The sequence below is a fragment of the Acaromyces ingoldii genome (genome assembly GCF_003144295.1).
Source record: "Acaromyces ingoldii strain MCA 4198 unplaced genomic scaffold FA10scaffold_6, whole genome shotgun sequence".
Taxonomy (NCBI): Eukaryota; Fungi; Basidiomycota; class Exobasidiomycetes; order Exobasidiales; family Cryptobasidiaceae; genus Acaromyces; species Acaromyces ingoldii.
In genome coordinates this window covers 475,837-488,358 of record NW_020290252.1, presented here as the reverse complement: position 1 = coordinate 488,358, position 12,522 = coordinate 475,837, and the positions used below count along the sequence as shown (strand labels likewise).

Genomic DNA, 12,522 nt, shown 5'->3' with positions numbered 1-12,522 from the left:
TGAGAAGTGAAGAAAATACTACTGCTGGTATGGGGGTGAGTAGAATGGTGGTGGCGGCGCCAGGTTGCGAGAAAGGTTGTCGAGCGCTTCCTTGAGCCTGTGTATGTAGACGATGGGGTCCATTTCCCAAGGATTATGGTCGAGCCGGCTCAACACCTTTTTGTCGGTCCTCCAGCAGTACTTGACAAACGGTAGGATCTCCTGGTACCTATGGACAAGAGAACTGACGTCTTGACGGCCCGAGAGCTCTACGATGCTCTTACTATCCTCGATAGTCCAGCTCGACCCAAGAACTTTTCCATTTCTGATCTCGTTAAACTTTGTTATCAGACTTGCGGTGAGCTTCTTGTCCCTTTCCTGCCACTTTTCTGGAGCCAGACGTTCCTCTTCCTTCCTCATCATTGCCTTCGTAGTCTTGTAAGGAGGAGTTCTTCGGTTTCTTCTGATGTTTATGTATACTTGGACCCATGGCTCTCCTTTGACAACCCTCAGTCCTTCTAAGAGTCTCAAGTAGGCAGGATCGTTGTGCAACTTCGCAAGTCGCTCACGTTCATAGTAGAACAGAGCTGCATCCAGATCCAGTCTCGTGATAAGATCGGTTGGAAATTTTGGTGTTGGTGGCTCACGAATCTTATCTTTCCTCGGTCCCCTCTTTTGCTTCGCTTTGGATGACATGTGAGCAGAAGTGCTCCCCCCTTCGGCGTCATTTGCCTCACCGCGCGCGCCTGCAGACGGCGGCTGGTAATGTGGTTGGCATTGTTGCTCAACAACTTGAGGGTGCGACATTTCGGACGTCCCGTAGCTCGCACGATGTCGACTGAGCAGGTCGTAAGATCCCGAGACGTCCTGAAATCGCGGGTAGCTTTGCAAGCCATGAGATTTATGGGGTTCATTGACGCCAGACTGGTGGTGCGAACGGGAATTTTCAGATGTGCCCTGACCGTGTGGATGCAAATGCGAGACGTGAGACCAAGAGGCGCCTTGCGTGACGGGCTGACGCTGAAAACCATAGTCGCGAGGCCCAGATGATACCTGGACGTGAGACTGAGGGTGCGAATGGGAATATTCAGATGTTCTTTGACCACAAGGATAGCAGGACGAGCCGTGAAACGAAGAGGTGTCCTGAGTGCTGGGCTGATACTGATAGAATGTGTCGCGAGACCCAGCTGAATCCTGGACGTAAGATTGAAGATGCGAACCGTAAATTTCGGAAGATCCCTGGCCATAAGATTGAATGGGCGCGTCGTGAGACTGAGGGACGACATGGGCGTAACGCTGATGGTGCAAAGTGGGGAAGTCAACCGCATCCTGGGCATAAAAATGGTGATGCGATATGCTTTGGCTCTGGTTCCCTTGAAAAACATTGCCTTCGTTGCGGAGAAGCCCATGCCCGTGAAGTTGCGAAGCTGTTGCGAAGCTGGGTTGCGGAGTGGGCGTGTCTCCATTGAGAAGAAGTCTTGTGTATGAGAACTTTTCACCGTCCGCTCGTTTAAACAGCCCGAGCTCCTTGACGATGTTGTGCGGCTGATTCGACTGGATGCCGCCAAGAGTTCCGTCCTCACGTGGGACAGGATTGGCTCTGGCGGCTCCTATAGAAGCGAGGAGGCTACATAGAAGGAGAAAATTCATCGTGGTGGTCCGTAGAGGAGAACGGTCCATCGATAATTGTGGAAAGGAGTTGAATGCCTGGGTTTAAGACTGGGCGAGAACGGAGAATGCAGGTAGAGTTCTGACAGAAGGCGGCTCCTTGATAGAGAATGCCCCTCTTTATTTAGCTTCAACTATCGTCCAGCCAGCTGAAGATAAGGACGGTTGCGGCATGGGCTGAAAAACAGAGTAGTAGCAGGTAACAGCCACAATTTCATGCTATTGTCAGGGACCTGAGGCGTCCGGCACGCCCCAGCGCCTGCTGTTCTCTGTTTACTCTCTCTTCTCGCTCGTCTTAACTACAAGGCCCTGTTTCTCACCGTGCCGGACGTCCGAAGCACGCAATCGGGCGCTGCACAGCTTAGCAGGCTCCGGTTCGCCCTCAAGCGTGTCCTGAGGCACGCTTAGGGACGAGATCCAGAGAGCGACGCCTGCCCTACGTAAGAAGGCCTTTTCCTGTACTCTCTTTTCATTATTCGTCGAAGAATACATTCTGACGGCCCCTGTTTGCTCAGGTCACAGTTTTCTCACATTATGCGGCCTCGAACAAGGAAACCAGAGAAGAACCGAGATCGCCTTGGACGACCTGGTCGTGCTGCTGTCTCTGCAGCCGTCATTGTAAACACTGCTGCTCTTGTTTCAGCTTGCCCTGATGCTTAGGCAATTGTTGCTTTTGCTGTTGTTTTTGTTGTTTTAATGCTGCCACTGTTGCTGGCGCTGTCGTTGCTGACACTGTCGCCCTGCAAGAAAAGCAGGCAATGGGCACATGCCGTCTCGACGCATTCTTTGATCACATTCCTTAGCTCGAGGAAGAAAGGATAGAAAAAAGAGTATAGCTGACTGGGAACTGAAAAGACAATACTGCTGGTGTGGGTGTGAGAGCGTGTCCTTACCCTTTGAATGTTTTGGGGTCAGACTGTCCCGTGCCTCTTCCTCACACGGATCTGACGCTTGAAAATGTCTCTATGACTGTGTGATAGCAGAGCCGCTTTAATCACAACCCTTTGTTGAACTCGAAGACCTGAACTGTTTCTCCCTTGTCGTCCTTGACCTTCTGGAATCTCTCTTCGAGCCTGTCGGCTTTGATCGAAGCCGTCTGTGGGAAAGTCGCGATCGCAGGAGGAAGGAATACAAAGAGACTAGATCCGATCAACGTAAGGTCAGCCACTTTGGACCAGAGACCAGCTTTCGGGACTATCCGCTTCCGCTGGAGGAAGGCGAGAGCCAAAGGTGGTAAAATCATCGTCGGGACTGCAAACAAAATCAATTTACCGCTGACTTCAATCATACTTAGTGTCCCGCACTTACTGTTTGTAAGCACGCGGCTGGCAGCGGTCATTCCCACGGCGGTAGACCCTGCTCTCGGTGAATCGCCAACTTTGACCTTCTCCCCGTTCAAGTCTCTTCGAAAGACCGAGACACCGTCCCTGATCTCCTTCCAGCGCATGAAAGAGACATTGACGCACCCTGCGGAAGCGACGCTGAAGAAGGGTACGAGCCGTGAGAGAACGCCCCGGGCCCCAACAGAGAGCATCGTCATCCGTGGGACTAGCCTGGTCAGACCGACCGCAATTCCTACGGCGCTGGCGGTGGCCGCTCCGTAGGCCTGCCCGACCTCTTTCATGTCCATGGGGACAGACTTATTTGCGTTGCTGTAGTTGACGGCCACATTCAAGCTCTGGTTGATCCATTGCCAGAAGATGACAGAAGCCAGAGTTGGATCGGGCCTCAGCATACCAGCAAGCACAAGGAGGTTCGTCGGCACGAAGGCCGACATCCGAAATGGTAGTGGGATCACCTCTCCTCTGAGCCGAACAGATCAAAAATCAGCCCCCGCTATCTTCTGCTTTGAGCTCGTATACCTACGTGTCGGGATGCACGCTGCTCTGAACGAGCTGTTTCGCTTTCCAGTATCGTTGAGCCTCTTTCTTCGAGACAATGTATCCCTGGTCTTTTGGTTTCTGCCCAGCGAAGCTCTTGTAGATCGTTCCAACACTCGAATTATTGTTCGTCGGGAATCTTGATTCGACCTCCTTGACATACTCTTGTGCGTCCAAGAGCTTGCTTGTTGAAGCGAGCAGGGTCAACGGGGACGTAGTCGAGTAAAAGTGTGCCAATCGCCCGCGAAAGGTGCTAAGATCAAAGCGATCCTTGGAGATATCGACGCCTTCTCCCTCCTCGATCATTGAAGCTGCCAACATCGCGGCGACAGGATACGAAGCATCCCCAAGTTTACGCTCCTGTATTGGTGTGTTCCATGACGTCCCCAGTCCTACTCCCATCTTTAATCTCTAGAAACGAGGGAGTCTTGATGAAAAGGGGAGTAGCGAACGTTGCAGGTTTAGACGAAGGCAGAAATTCGCATTTCAAAAAGTGGAGCCCTTCTTTCTTCGGAAGACGGGCGCGATTCTTTCGTTCAGTCCAAGAGCGGGTCCTTTCTTCCCTTCGGTCTTGCAGCTCGACAAAGTGGGCCGACTTCGAAGAATCGCCGCCAGTACCGTCCTCGAGCACCACCATGTCACAAGCAGCCTCCGTATATGCATACCAGACCTTGTTCTTGAAGCCGACAGCGTTTAACGTGTCAACGCTTTTGCAGACCATTGCCATCGCATCGTACCTCGCCCAGCGCACCCAAGGGGGGCTCATCTCCTTTTTTTTCCCAAGGGTAGGTCTGTCTCAGCCTCTGGCAAGCAGGTTACGCTCAGCTCTCAGCTTTTGAACTCCTCTTAGGAAGCTGAGCAACAACGGTTCCTCAACTATGGATCGGTGCAAACTGCGACCCGTGGACAGGCCTCTGCTCTTCTGAGCGGTACCGTTCCAGGTTCACATTTCGGCGACGGCAGCCACGCTGTCCACAAGGTCCATATCAGCCAAAGAGGGAGCCTTGACCAGGCAGCCTTATTGCTGGGGCCAATAACAGCCAAACGAGCCGTGGGGCTGCGTGAACTGGCACCTCTGATCGGGTTGCATTTGGGGAAAGGATGGGAACACACCGAGACACGCGAAGCTAGGCGGCACAGAGGAGAAGAGGCAAAGGCTTACGATGCCAAAGGGACCGCCACTATTGAGGTCAAACTTGGAAGGAGCGCTTGGTCTGGTAAGCGCGGCCTACTTCAATTGCCAGTCATCTGCGTTTGACTGACGATTTGATCCTCCTCATGGCGCAGCAACTCGGGACAGAAAGTCTCGTTCTCTCGATATCAAGCAAGGGGACGGCGTACATAGAGCTCTTTTGCGATTCAGAGGATTTGGTGGACAGATATCAATGTGATGATGCTTTTACATCAAATGAGAAAGACGATCGGTCTTACACGATTGACCCGGTTCCACTCGAATTGGATCTAACTAGAGTTTTCGTCTAATTTCACGTCGTGTTTCAAGGCATGTGCAAACTACTCTAAGTCTGATTCCGCTGAGAATCGATTCTTCCTCTCGTCTTGAACAAAGATGGCCTACGGAACGGTAGCTCCTCCGCGCAAGAGCAACAATGGTCTTCCACTCGAATGCCGCCTATATCCCATCAACAACAGGGCTGCGTCGGCCGACCGAGCAGCAATTGTGACAGTTCCCTTTGAGTTTGGGACCGCTGCGACGACTGGCAAGGCAATTATCGGTCCTGCGCTCAAGGAAAAACTCCTAAACGTATTCAATCAGTGAGGTACCAAGTCCCAGCGTACAGTACTTCATCAAGGAAAGGCATTGACGCATCTCGCCGCTTAAAGAGAACTCGAAGGTGGAAGAACATACCCTCAGGAGGTGCCAATGTCTTCAGACGACTTTTCAGCCTATTTTCTCTCGTACGACCTCATCGTGGGCATTTTGATTGATGCAAGCAAACTATCTCGACTCAGCGGAGACAGCATTGATGTTCCAGCCTCTGGACTGGCTCTCACTGCCAGCATGGTTGCGGAGGTGCTCCACGTCGACGAACTTAGCACGACTTTTGATAGGTCTCACGACTGGGAGAAGGTCTATGCATTCTCTTACTACATCAAGCCAAATTACCCTGGTCGTTCTTCTCATCTTTGCAACGCGGGCTTCGTCGTTCCCCCTGCCACGCGAGGGCTAGGCCTCGGAGGCGTGGCGGGCAAAAGCTTCTTGTCGTATGCGCCCCGATGCGGTTACCGGGGCTCGGTTTTCAATCTTGTCTACCAGACAAATGAGGCAAGCGTGAAGATCTGGGAGAGACTCGGATTCGAGAAGGTAGGCAAGATTCCCGATGCGGGGAGGCTTATAACGAGAGCCGATGGGAAGGAGGACTACGTCGGTGCGTGGATCATCTACGGGGACTTTCAAAGGCTAGCCATGGTCGATGAACAGGCCCAGGAAAGGATGGCGAAGGAGGCTTGCAAGGTGTCCAGCTCTCTCGAGACGTCCTAGACATTCATTCTTGACCGTAGCACTTCATGTCGTATAGCATTGTTGTGTATCATCTCTCTTATTTTTCTGAAGGGCAACAGCAACAGATGAAAACAGCGCAATTCTTGCCACCAGAAATTTGAGAAAGACAAATTGGCAAAAAAATGATTGTATTTACTGCAAAATTTTGGCATCTCATATATTTTCGTTGGAGATACCACACTCTGGAATACTCTAATTGTGGAAACTATCAGTCATTTTGATTTGATCGCAGATTTGAGCGCAGTCTATCTACAACAGTAAAGACTTCTCCCAAGCTTTGCGAACATTCCTTAGCTCGTTGCGAGTGGCCGAAGGGCTGGCAGGGCCTACCAAGAGGAGGGTGAAGGCGTTCATGATGGCTTCCAGAACCAGCGTGCAAATGACTATAAAGGGTGCCAAGATGAGACAGGCTGGACCTGCAATTGCCTCTCGGATCCTCTCAGCCAGGAGGAATGTTGCCGCCCGTATTCGAGAGGAATGAGGAAGACTTCTTTCGGCTGGTCTCACTTCAAAGGGAACCTTGGCGCCAAGGGCTACAGCGGCTCGGACACCGCTAGAGAAGCCATCCTCGTGGAATCCATAATTGGTCCAAGCGCCCGCAAAACGAGCTCCGCGCCACTTTCCCTGAAGCGACTCTAGCGCAGCCTGGGCTCTCACACTTTTGGAGGTGTAGAGTGGATGTTCGTAATCGAAGCTGGCCACAACCTTGGCCGGATCAGGAGTACCCTTGGGCGGATTCAAGGTTACGAGAACGGGGCCGAAGACGTCTTCGGACAAAGATTGGAGGAGATTCATCCAATAGGTCAGTGTCACGCTATCCACGTCGTCCTGGAAGTCTTGCTCCGACGATTCGGCCATGAAATTCCATGCTGACCAAGCAACCCGGCGGACGGGCATCAAGGTCTCGTCGCTGTGCAATACGGCTGTATTCTTGCTAAATTTGAATTCTTTCAGGCACCTCTTGAGCTGCACCCCGATATCATCCTTCTCCATCATGGCCTCGTCGGCGGCGAGAATCTCGGTTGTGACGTCGGCATGACAGGCAAAGACGACTCGATCGAATTCCTCCGTCTTGCCACCTTGTCTTTCAATGATCCATTTGCCCTTATTTCCAGGGAAGGCTTTGACAACGTGTCCGCTTTCCTGTCCTTGATGCAGCTGTGCACGGGGAAGTTTTTGCAGCACGCGTTCAACGTAGGTCTTCGATCCCCCTTGAATAGTGAGCCATTGCGGATGATTGAGTATCTGGAGTAGATGATGATTGTGCAGAAATCTTAGCAATGTCCGTGCTGGGAATGCACCGAACGCAGTCTTGGGAGGCGTTGACCAGATCGACGCCGTCATCGGCTGAGATTTCGGAGCATTTGATTTGTCCGAGTGTGAGTATTAGTGTATCTACTGAGAAGAGGGAGAACTCACGATGAGGTAATTCCTGCGAAAATTTGGCCCGTAGCGCCTCTGATCGAGCCATTGCCCGATGGTCTCCTCTTCAGCCTCTGCCTGGGCATCAGTCACCTCACTAGCCTCCCATTCCCTCAACGATTCGATCGACTGGTGGTTAAAACGAATGATATCCCAGATCATTCGCCAGTGGCTCGGGTCGAAGAGATTGCTCCATTGACAAAAGAGCGCCAACGGCGTGCTCCCAGCCCACTCAAATGCCCCTCGCTCCTTGCGTGTATTCGCGTTGTTGCTCCTGATGTGCCGGGGGAGCGATGGGAAGTACGATCGAGAAAATGGGAGTTGAAAGCTGGGTTCCACAAGGGCCTTTGTCCTCGAGACTGCGAAAGACATATCCGAGACCAAGATAGGGGCCTCAATATGGGTCAAGAAGCGGAGAAAATTTGGGTATGTGACCTCGTTGAAGACAATGAAACCAGTGTCGACCGGCGTTTCACCTGCTCCGCTCTTCGCTCCGGAGGGTGCCCGGAATGAGACAGTGTTGCTGTGCCCGCCAATGTGGTGTGCCGACGATTCGAAGAGGTGGACCTCGTGCTCAGAATGCTCGTTGAGCGCCCATGTCGCGCCTAGGCCTGCGACGCCCGATCCAACGACAGCGACCTTCATATCTGTTCTTTGTTGTTCACTCCTCTGAGCAGCCGTACACTTAAATCGTCCGATCTTAGGCAAGCCTTCTTAGCCGGGAATCGGGTGGAGGCGGGCTCGGAAATCGGAGGCTTGTTGAGGATCTGGTCCTTGGTGGAGTAACCTTTTTTTTTTTGGCTGCAAAGACGCAAATACACCGACCGATGCGTATCTCATGTCGAGGCCGGAGACAGGCATTCTTATGCCTCTCGCCGACATCAGACCCAGCCATGCGGGGTTGAAAGTACGCACAGTCGGAGTGTAAGTGTGAAGCTGTCCATCTACTCCTATGTCCCGCCTCGAGCTTATCCTTCAATTTTCTTTCTTCTCTTTATTTGTTGATTCATTGAAAGACTCACCGAGCTGGATCACAAGTCAGCCCTCGGAATCGTGACAGCAGGAGCCGCAGAATTGCGAGTGGATCTGAGCATCGCCTTGAAGGCGTCTCTGGGTGTCCTTCCGATTCGCAGCAAGGTGATGCTGATTGGCACACTCGAGGTCGCGGTGAGCTTATTGCCCGTTCTTCTGCTTTTTCATGAATGCTGAGCGACTCTTCATAGTCGCGGGACAATTCCACTTTTCCGACGTCTCCTGGGCAGAGTCCGCTCGCGCTCTCCGTCATACACATGCAAATCGTCGAGGATCTGAACGTCCTCCTGTGGGAGAAGGCGGCCAGAGAGCTTTCAAGAGCTTTTCACAATCGACATCGTCCGAACACCTCATAGCGGACTGGTGGACAGCAAGGCGCAGAGCCCCTCCTACGACCTACTCATTGATGGTAGACCTCGAAGGACGAAAAATGAGTCGAGGACCTATTAAAGAGCAATCCGAACTAAAGCCTCGATGGCGACCGGGCCGGAGTGAACAAGCGCCAGCCTCGCTCGGACTAGCGAGAACCCATTTTCAGTCCCGCACTCAATCTCTTATCCTCCTCTGATCCATCATCCGCGAACATTACTTCTGTTTCGCTTCCAGACTTCCGATCCAGCTCTATTCTGTCATGTCTAGGACGAAAGTGAAAAGATGCAAGACCTCGAGCTAGTAGCAAAGTTCATATTTATGCCAGAGCTTATCAAATTTATCTGTCGCCGGTGTCGCGTAGTTGGTCATCGCGGTGGTCTTAAGTTCATTTTTGTCCTTGAAATCCACTTGACAAGTTCAGGCCTGGGTTCGAATCCCAGTACCGGCAGAGAGGGACTCGCTCTTCATTTTTCAACGACGCGCTCTTCACCAGGTGCTCCATCCTCGGACGATCTGTCTCAATCACGTTCGAAGGCCTGGGCTGCGAGTGCTGTTGGTGCGGTGGATACGATGCATTCTAGAAATGCGAGAGCGCCGTGAGAGCAGCTACCAGTACATTGAAAAGGTAGGCAGGTAACTACTACTGGGTCACGCCGAGATCGCGGAGCTTGCCTGTGGCAACGTCGTGCACCCAGCCATGGACTTTGACACGGACGGAGGCCTCACCCGGGAAAGCGCTCTTTTCACCTTTCCAGTTGGCCTGAATGACATCTGTCTTGACGACGTTTTCCACCTGTCGCTTGACATTAGCCTCGGTGGCAGCCGCAAGGAGCTGCTTCTGTTCGTCGTCCGTCTTGGGCGCCTGACCCTCCTTGAGGCCCATCGATGCACGCACGGCGGTGCTGAGCTCGACGAGAGGCGTTAGAAAGCGGGAGAGGGGGGCGCTGGGCGGAGGCGTTGCGCTCTGAGCGGTGGTGAGCGAAGCCAAAACGCCGCCACAGGACGTGTGTCCGACAATGATGACTGCAGGAAGGTGGGAAGAGATGAGTGCTCATTCATGGAATCCAAGATGTTCGGCACTGGCTCACCGTGCTCGACGCCGAGAGCCTCGACGCCATAGGTGAGGACGCTCATGGCGCTGTCGTCGTTCAGGTTGAATTGGTTGGCGATGTTGCGATGGGTGAAGACATCGCCCGGCTTGCAGTTGGCGACGACACTCTCGGGCACCCTCGAGTCGGAGCAGCCAATCCAGAGGATGGAGGGCGTTTGTCCAGCAGCATTTTCCTTGAGCAAGCTTGAGTCGTTGCGTTCAACCTCCTCGTTCCAGCTGCGGTTCCTGTCGAGGAGCTGCTGTGGCGTCACCTTGGCGAGGACCATTGCCGTTGAGAATGCTCGATAAGTCGGTGTTGATACAGGTGTTGGTCTAGGTGCAGGAGTGTGGCTTATTCTAGAAGGTTTTCGAAATGAAAGGGAGACCACAGGAAAATTGGGGCGAGGAGCGACGAGATGACGGGGTACTGAGCAAAGGGACATACGCAGAAGCGAGACTTGAATTCACGGAGCAGACGCCCTCAAGTTCGGAGTCAGATTGGGCCGACCTGGCCGAGGATGTCGTGTGCCGTTGGTGGTTTGGCGAACGGGCCTCCTCTCGATGAGCGTCGGAGTCGAAAGAGGTCAACTTAACTGTGGTGCCGCTGTCTCCCGGCGAACGGATCCCTTAACTAATAACCTCTGGTGAGCGAATGGCCGGATGGTTGAGCAAGTTGATCTTCTTTCAGTTATTGGGGCCTGTGGCGGGCGCCTCGGTGGGGTGCGAGTACTCACCGTTTGGGTACTCTTCTTGGCAGATAAGAGAAAGAAGAAGTGCCCATCATCCCGTTCTCCACCGTTGCTCGGATTTTCTATTAATTCTTTCAAACTAAAATTTTATTTTATTAATTTATTGATAGAAGGGGTATAGGGACTTGCGTCTCTACTTTTGGAATTGTTCATCTCAGATCCCAAAGTTGGGGAGGGCTCTGTATCCCGATTTTTGTACAACCCGACTCCGGGCTGCCGCGACGAGTACCGTCTCCCATCGTGCGATTCTGCAGCAGTGTCTGGGGTGGAGGCGTTCGAAGTAGTTCAATATGTGTTCAGAGTGATCATCTATGGTTGTGTGCCTTGATGGAATAAAATGATGGCAGATGATCGAGTACTACTACTAGTGTTGGTACTGTTACCTGTCATTACTGTACAAGAGGATGGGTTGATGATACAAGGGGGTGACCATCTAGCCAACGAACCTGAGTGTGTCAGCCTGGATGAAGTATTTGCCAACAATTGGCTTTTCGTCTCCGGCCGAGCAGTTGACCCCTCCTTCGCCTTGAGGGTTGTTGACAAGGACAAAATTCTGGGAAAAGGCTCGCGGAAGACTGTCGATGGGCACGCTAGGGTCCGAACCTTCGGCTGGCACGCCTCGTCTCGAAGAAGAGGTGGAGGATGCAGGCGCGTTTGACGGCGGCATGGCAGAAAGGGATGAGGGCGTGTGGTGTGCGACAACGCCAGTGGCCGTTATTAGGAGCGACGGCGCCTGAAAAGTGCCTGTAGAGTCAATGCAAGCGATTAACTTTGTCTGCTCCGATACTACTCTTAAGGCAGCTTTGATCTTTCCCGCCCAGAACCCTTATATGGAGCGTAGCAGCGAGAAAACAAGTTAGGGTTTCTCTCTTTCTACATGTTTGATCTTGGCCCCCAATGACCAAGGGGCGCACCTCTGCGACCAAGACCAGGAGATGAGCTGGCCCAAGTCGTTGAGAGGGCATGCACCCTTTGATGTTCGCCTCGCACAGCGCTGCCAGAGGATAAGAGTGCGCCACTGACCATTGTATGGACATGTGTGCATGGCTGAGCGGTCGAGCGATGGGGGCCGCCAAGGCAAAGACGGAAAGGAAGACACAAGGCCCAGGCGCACCTTCGATAGTCCCGCCTCCCAGAGGGTGACAGTCAAATCCGTGCAGCTCGTGCTTCGACCCTGGCATGGTGTTGAGAAGATGTGCTAGGTCGCTGGCGCCGCTGACAGGGTTTCCGTTCCAAACGACAGAAGACGTGGCGAGGTACAGCGTAGGTATGAGCTGAGGAGCGCGGAAAAGGATAAGCGTTCCTGAGAAGCTTGCAGGCACACGCACGCACGCACGCACGCACCTGTACTCGCTGAGGGGAGTCCGACGCAGCATAGTATGCGCTGACGAACGTCTCGCCGGCTTTTGCGGCGAATTCTACCAGCTTCCTGGCCTCTGCCTGGTCGCCGGCAGCCATCTATGGGCGGATGGGTGATGGAGGAGGATTGGAATAAAATCATCAATTACAAAAGGCAGTTTCACGCGTTTTCTGTCCCGTCATTGATGGGCGTAATGACAAGTCGAAAGAGGCGGCCATCCGAGAGAGCGACCGTGTCCCTCGAGCCCACCGGAGGTCTTGCCTGAAGACGTCATGTCCGTTAAGCCGGATATAGATGCCCGACAACTTCTCGACCTCCATCTGTAGCGATCTTCAGGCGAGGGATTTCGTGTCTACATGCGTTTGGCAAGTTGACCTCGAGAGTGTGCACGCCAAGGAGAGGGCCCCGAGTTACGGCGTGCTGCAAGTAGGTGACGACCTAACTTGTAG

At 53.0% G+C, this 12,522-nt stretch overlaps 6 protein-coding genes and 1 non-coding gene across 7 annotated transcripts; 2 read left to right on the top strand and 5 right to left on the bottom strand.

Moving 5' to 3' along the window:
* Positions 1-18: 18 nt before the first annotated feature.
* FA10DRAFT_303927 (hypothetical protein) lies at positions 19-818 on the bottom strand (the record flags this gene model as incomplete). The annotated part of the gene is made up of 1 exon (XM_025525300.1): positions 19-818. The coding sequence occupies exon 1, from the start codon at positions 784-786 to the stop codon at positions 19-21; it is 768 nt and encodes a 255-aa protein (XP_025375041.1). The 5' UTR covers positions 787-818.
* Positions 819-2,377: 1,559 nt separating this feature from the next.
* FA10DRAFT_269128 (Tricarboxylate/iron carrier) lies at positions 2,378-3,963 on the bottom strand. The gene is made up of 3 exons (XM_025522629.1): positions 3,514-3,963; positions 2,956-3,452; positions 2,378-2,898 (listed from the first exon to the last, which is right to left on the bottom strand). Exons 1-3 carry the CDS (start codon positions 3,927-3,929, stop codon positions 2,642-2,644), a joined length of 1,170 nt encoding a protein of 389 aa, XP_025375040.1. The 5' UTR covers positions 3,930-3,963; the 3' UTR covers positions 2,378-2,641.
* A 1,317-nt stretch (positions 3,964-5,280) lies between these two features.
* Positions 5,281-6,201, top strand: FA10DRAFT_269127 (hypothetical protein). Its single transcript, XM_025522628.1, has 2 exons — positions 5,281-5,300; positions 5,370-6,201. The coding sequence occupies exon 2, from the start codon at positions 5,410-5,412 to the stop codon at positions 6,025-6,027; it is 618 nt and encodes a 205-aa protein (XP_025375039.1). The 5' UTR covers positions 5,281-5,300; positions 5,370-5,409; the 3' UTR covers positions 6,028-6,201.
* A 45-nt stretch (positions 6,202-6,246) lies between these two features.
* Positions 6,247-8,135, bottom strand: FA10DRAFT_269125 (FAD/NAD(P)-binding domain-containing protein). Its single transcript, XM_025522627.1, has 2 exons — positions 7,468-8,135; positions 6,247-7,395 (listed from the first exon to the last, which is right to left on the bottom strand). The coding sequence occupies exons 1-2, from the start codon at positions 8,113-8,115 to the stop codon at positions 6,298-6,300; spliced, it is 1,746 nt and encodes a 581-aa protein (XP_025375038.1). The 5' UTR covers positions 8,116-8,135; the 3' UTR covers positions 6,247-6,297.
* A 1,085-nt stretch (positions 8,136-9,220) lies between these two features.
* On the top strand, positions 9,221-9,322 carry FA10DRAFT_t42. Its single transcript has one exon. It is a non-coding gene; the product is annotated as a tRNA-Leu (tRNA).
* On the bottom strand, positions 9,225-10,722 carry FA10DRAFT_269124 (carbonic anhydrase). The gene is made up of 3 exons (XM_025522626.1): positions 10,699-10,722; positions 9,963-10,605; positions 9,225-9,897 (listed from the first exon to the last, which is right to left on the bottom strand). Exons 2-3 carry the CDS (start codon positions 10,249-10,251, stop codon positions 9,515-9,517), a joined length of 672 nt encoding a protein of 223 aa, XP_025375037.1. The 5' UTR covers positions 10,252-10,605; positions 10,699-10,722; the 3' UTR covers positions 9,225-9,514.
* Positions 10,723-11,056: 334 nt separating this feature from the next.
* Positions 11,057-11,968, bottom strand: FA10DRAFT_269122 (hypothetical protein). The gene is made up of 2 exons (XM_025522625.1): positions 11,828-11,968; positions 11,057-11,457 (listed from the first exon to the last, which is right to left on the bottom strand). Exons 1-2 carry the CDS (start codon positions 11,892-11,894, stop codon positions 11,147-11,149), a joined length of 378 nt encoding a protein of 125 aa, XP_025375036.1. The 5' UTR covers positions 11,895-11,968; the 3' UTR covers positions 11,057-11,146.
* Positions 11,969-12,522: the final 554 nt, after the last annotated feature.

Coding starts and splice junctions, on each gene's coding strand:
- FA10DRAFT_269125 (XM_025522627.1), bottom strand. CDS start 8,115: ATGAAGGTCGCTGTCGTTGGATCGGGCGTCGCAGGCCTAGGCGCGACA. Junction 7,396..7,467: donor TTCGCAGGAATTACCTCATC/GTGAGTTCTCCC, acceptor CCGAAATCTCAG/CCGATGACGGCGTCGATCTG.
- FA10DRAFT_269122 (XM_025522625.1), bottom strand. CDS start 11,894: ATGCCAGGGTCGAAGCACGAGCTGCACGGATTTGACTGTCACCCTCTG. Junction 11,458..11,827: donor GGGAGGCGGGACTATCGAAG/GTGCGCCTGGGC, acceptor TTGACTCTACAG/GCACTTTTCAGGCGCCGTCG.
- FA10DRAFT_269128 (XM_025522629.1), bottom strand. CDS start 3,929: ATGGGAGTAGGACTGGGGACGTCATGGAACACACCAATACAGGAGCGT. Junction 3,453..3,513: donor AGCAGCGTGCATCCCGACAC/GTAGGTATACGA, acceptor TGTTCGGCTCAG/AGGAGAGGTGATCCCACTAC. Junction 2,899..2,955: donor CAGCCGCGTGCTTACAAACA/GTAAGTGCGGGA, acceptor TTTTGTTTGCAG/TCCCGACGATGATTTTACCA.
- FA10DRAFT_269127 (XM_025522628.1), top strand. CDS start 5,410: ATGTCTTCAGACGACTTTTCAGCCTATTTTCTCTCGTACGACCTCATC.
- FA10DRAFT_269124 (XM_025522626.1), bottom strand. CDS start 10,251: ATGGTCCTCGCCAAGGTGACGCCACAGCAGCTCCTCGACAGGAACCGC. Junction 9,898..9,962: donor GGCTCTCGGCGTCGAGCACG/GTGAGCCAGTGC, acceptor ACCTTCCTGCAG/TCATCATTGTCGGACACACG.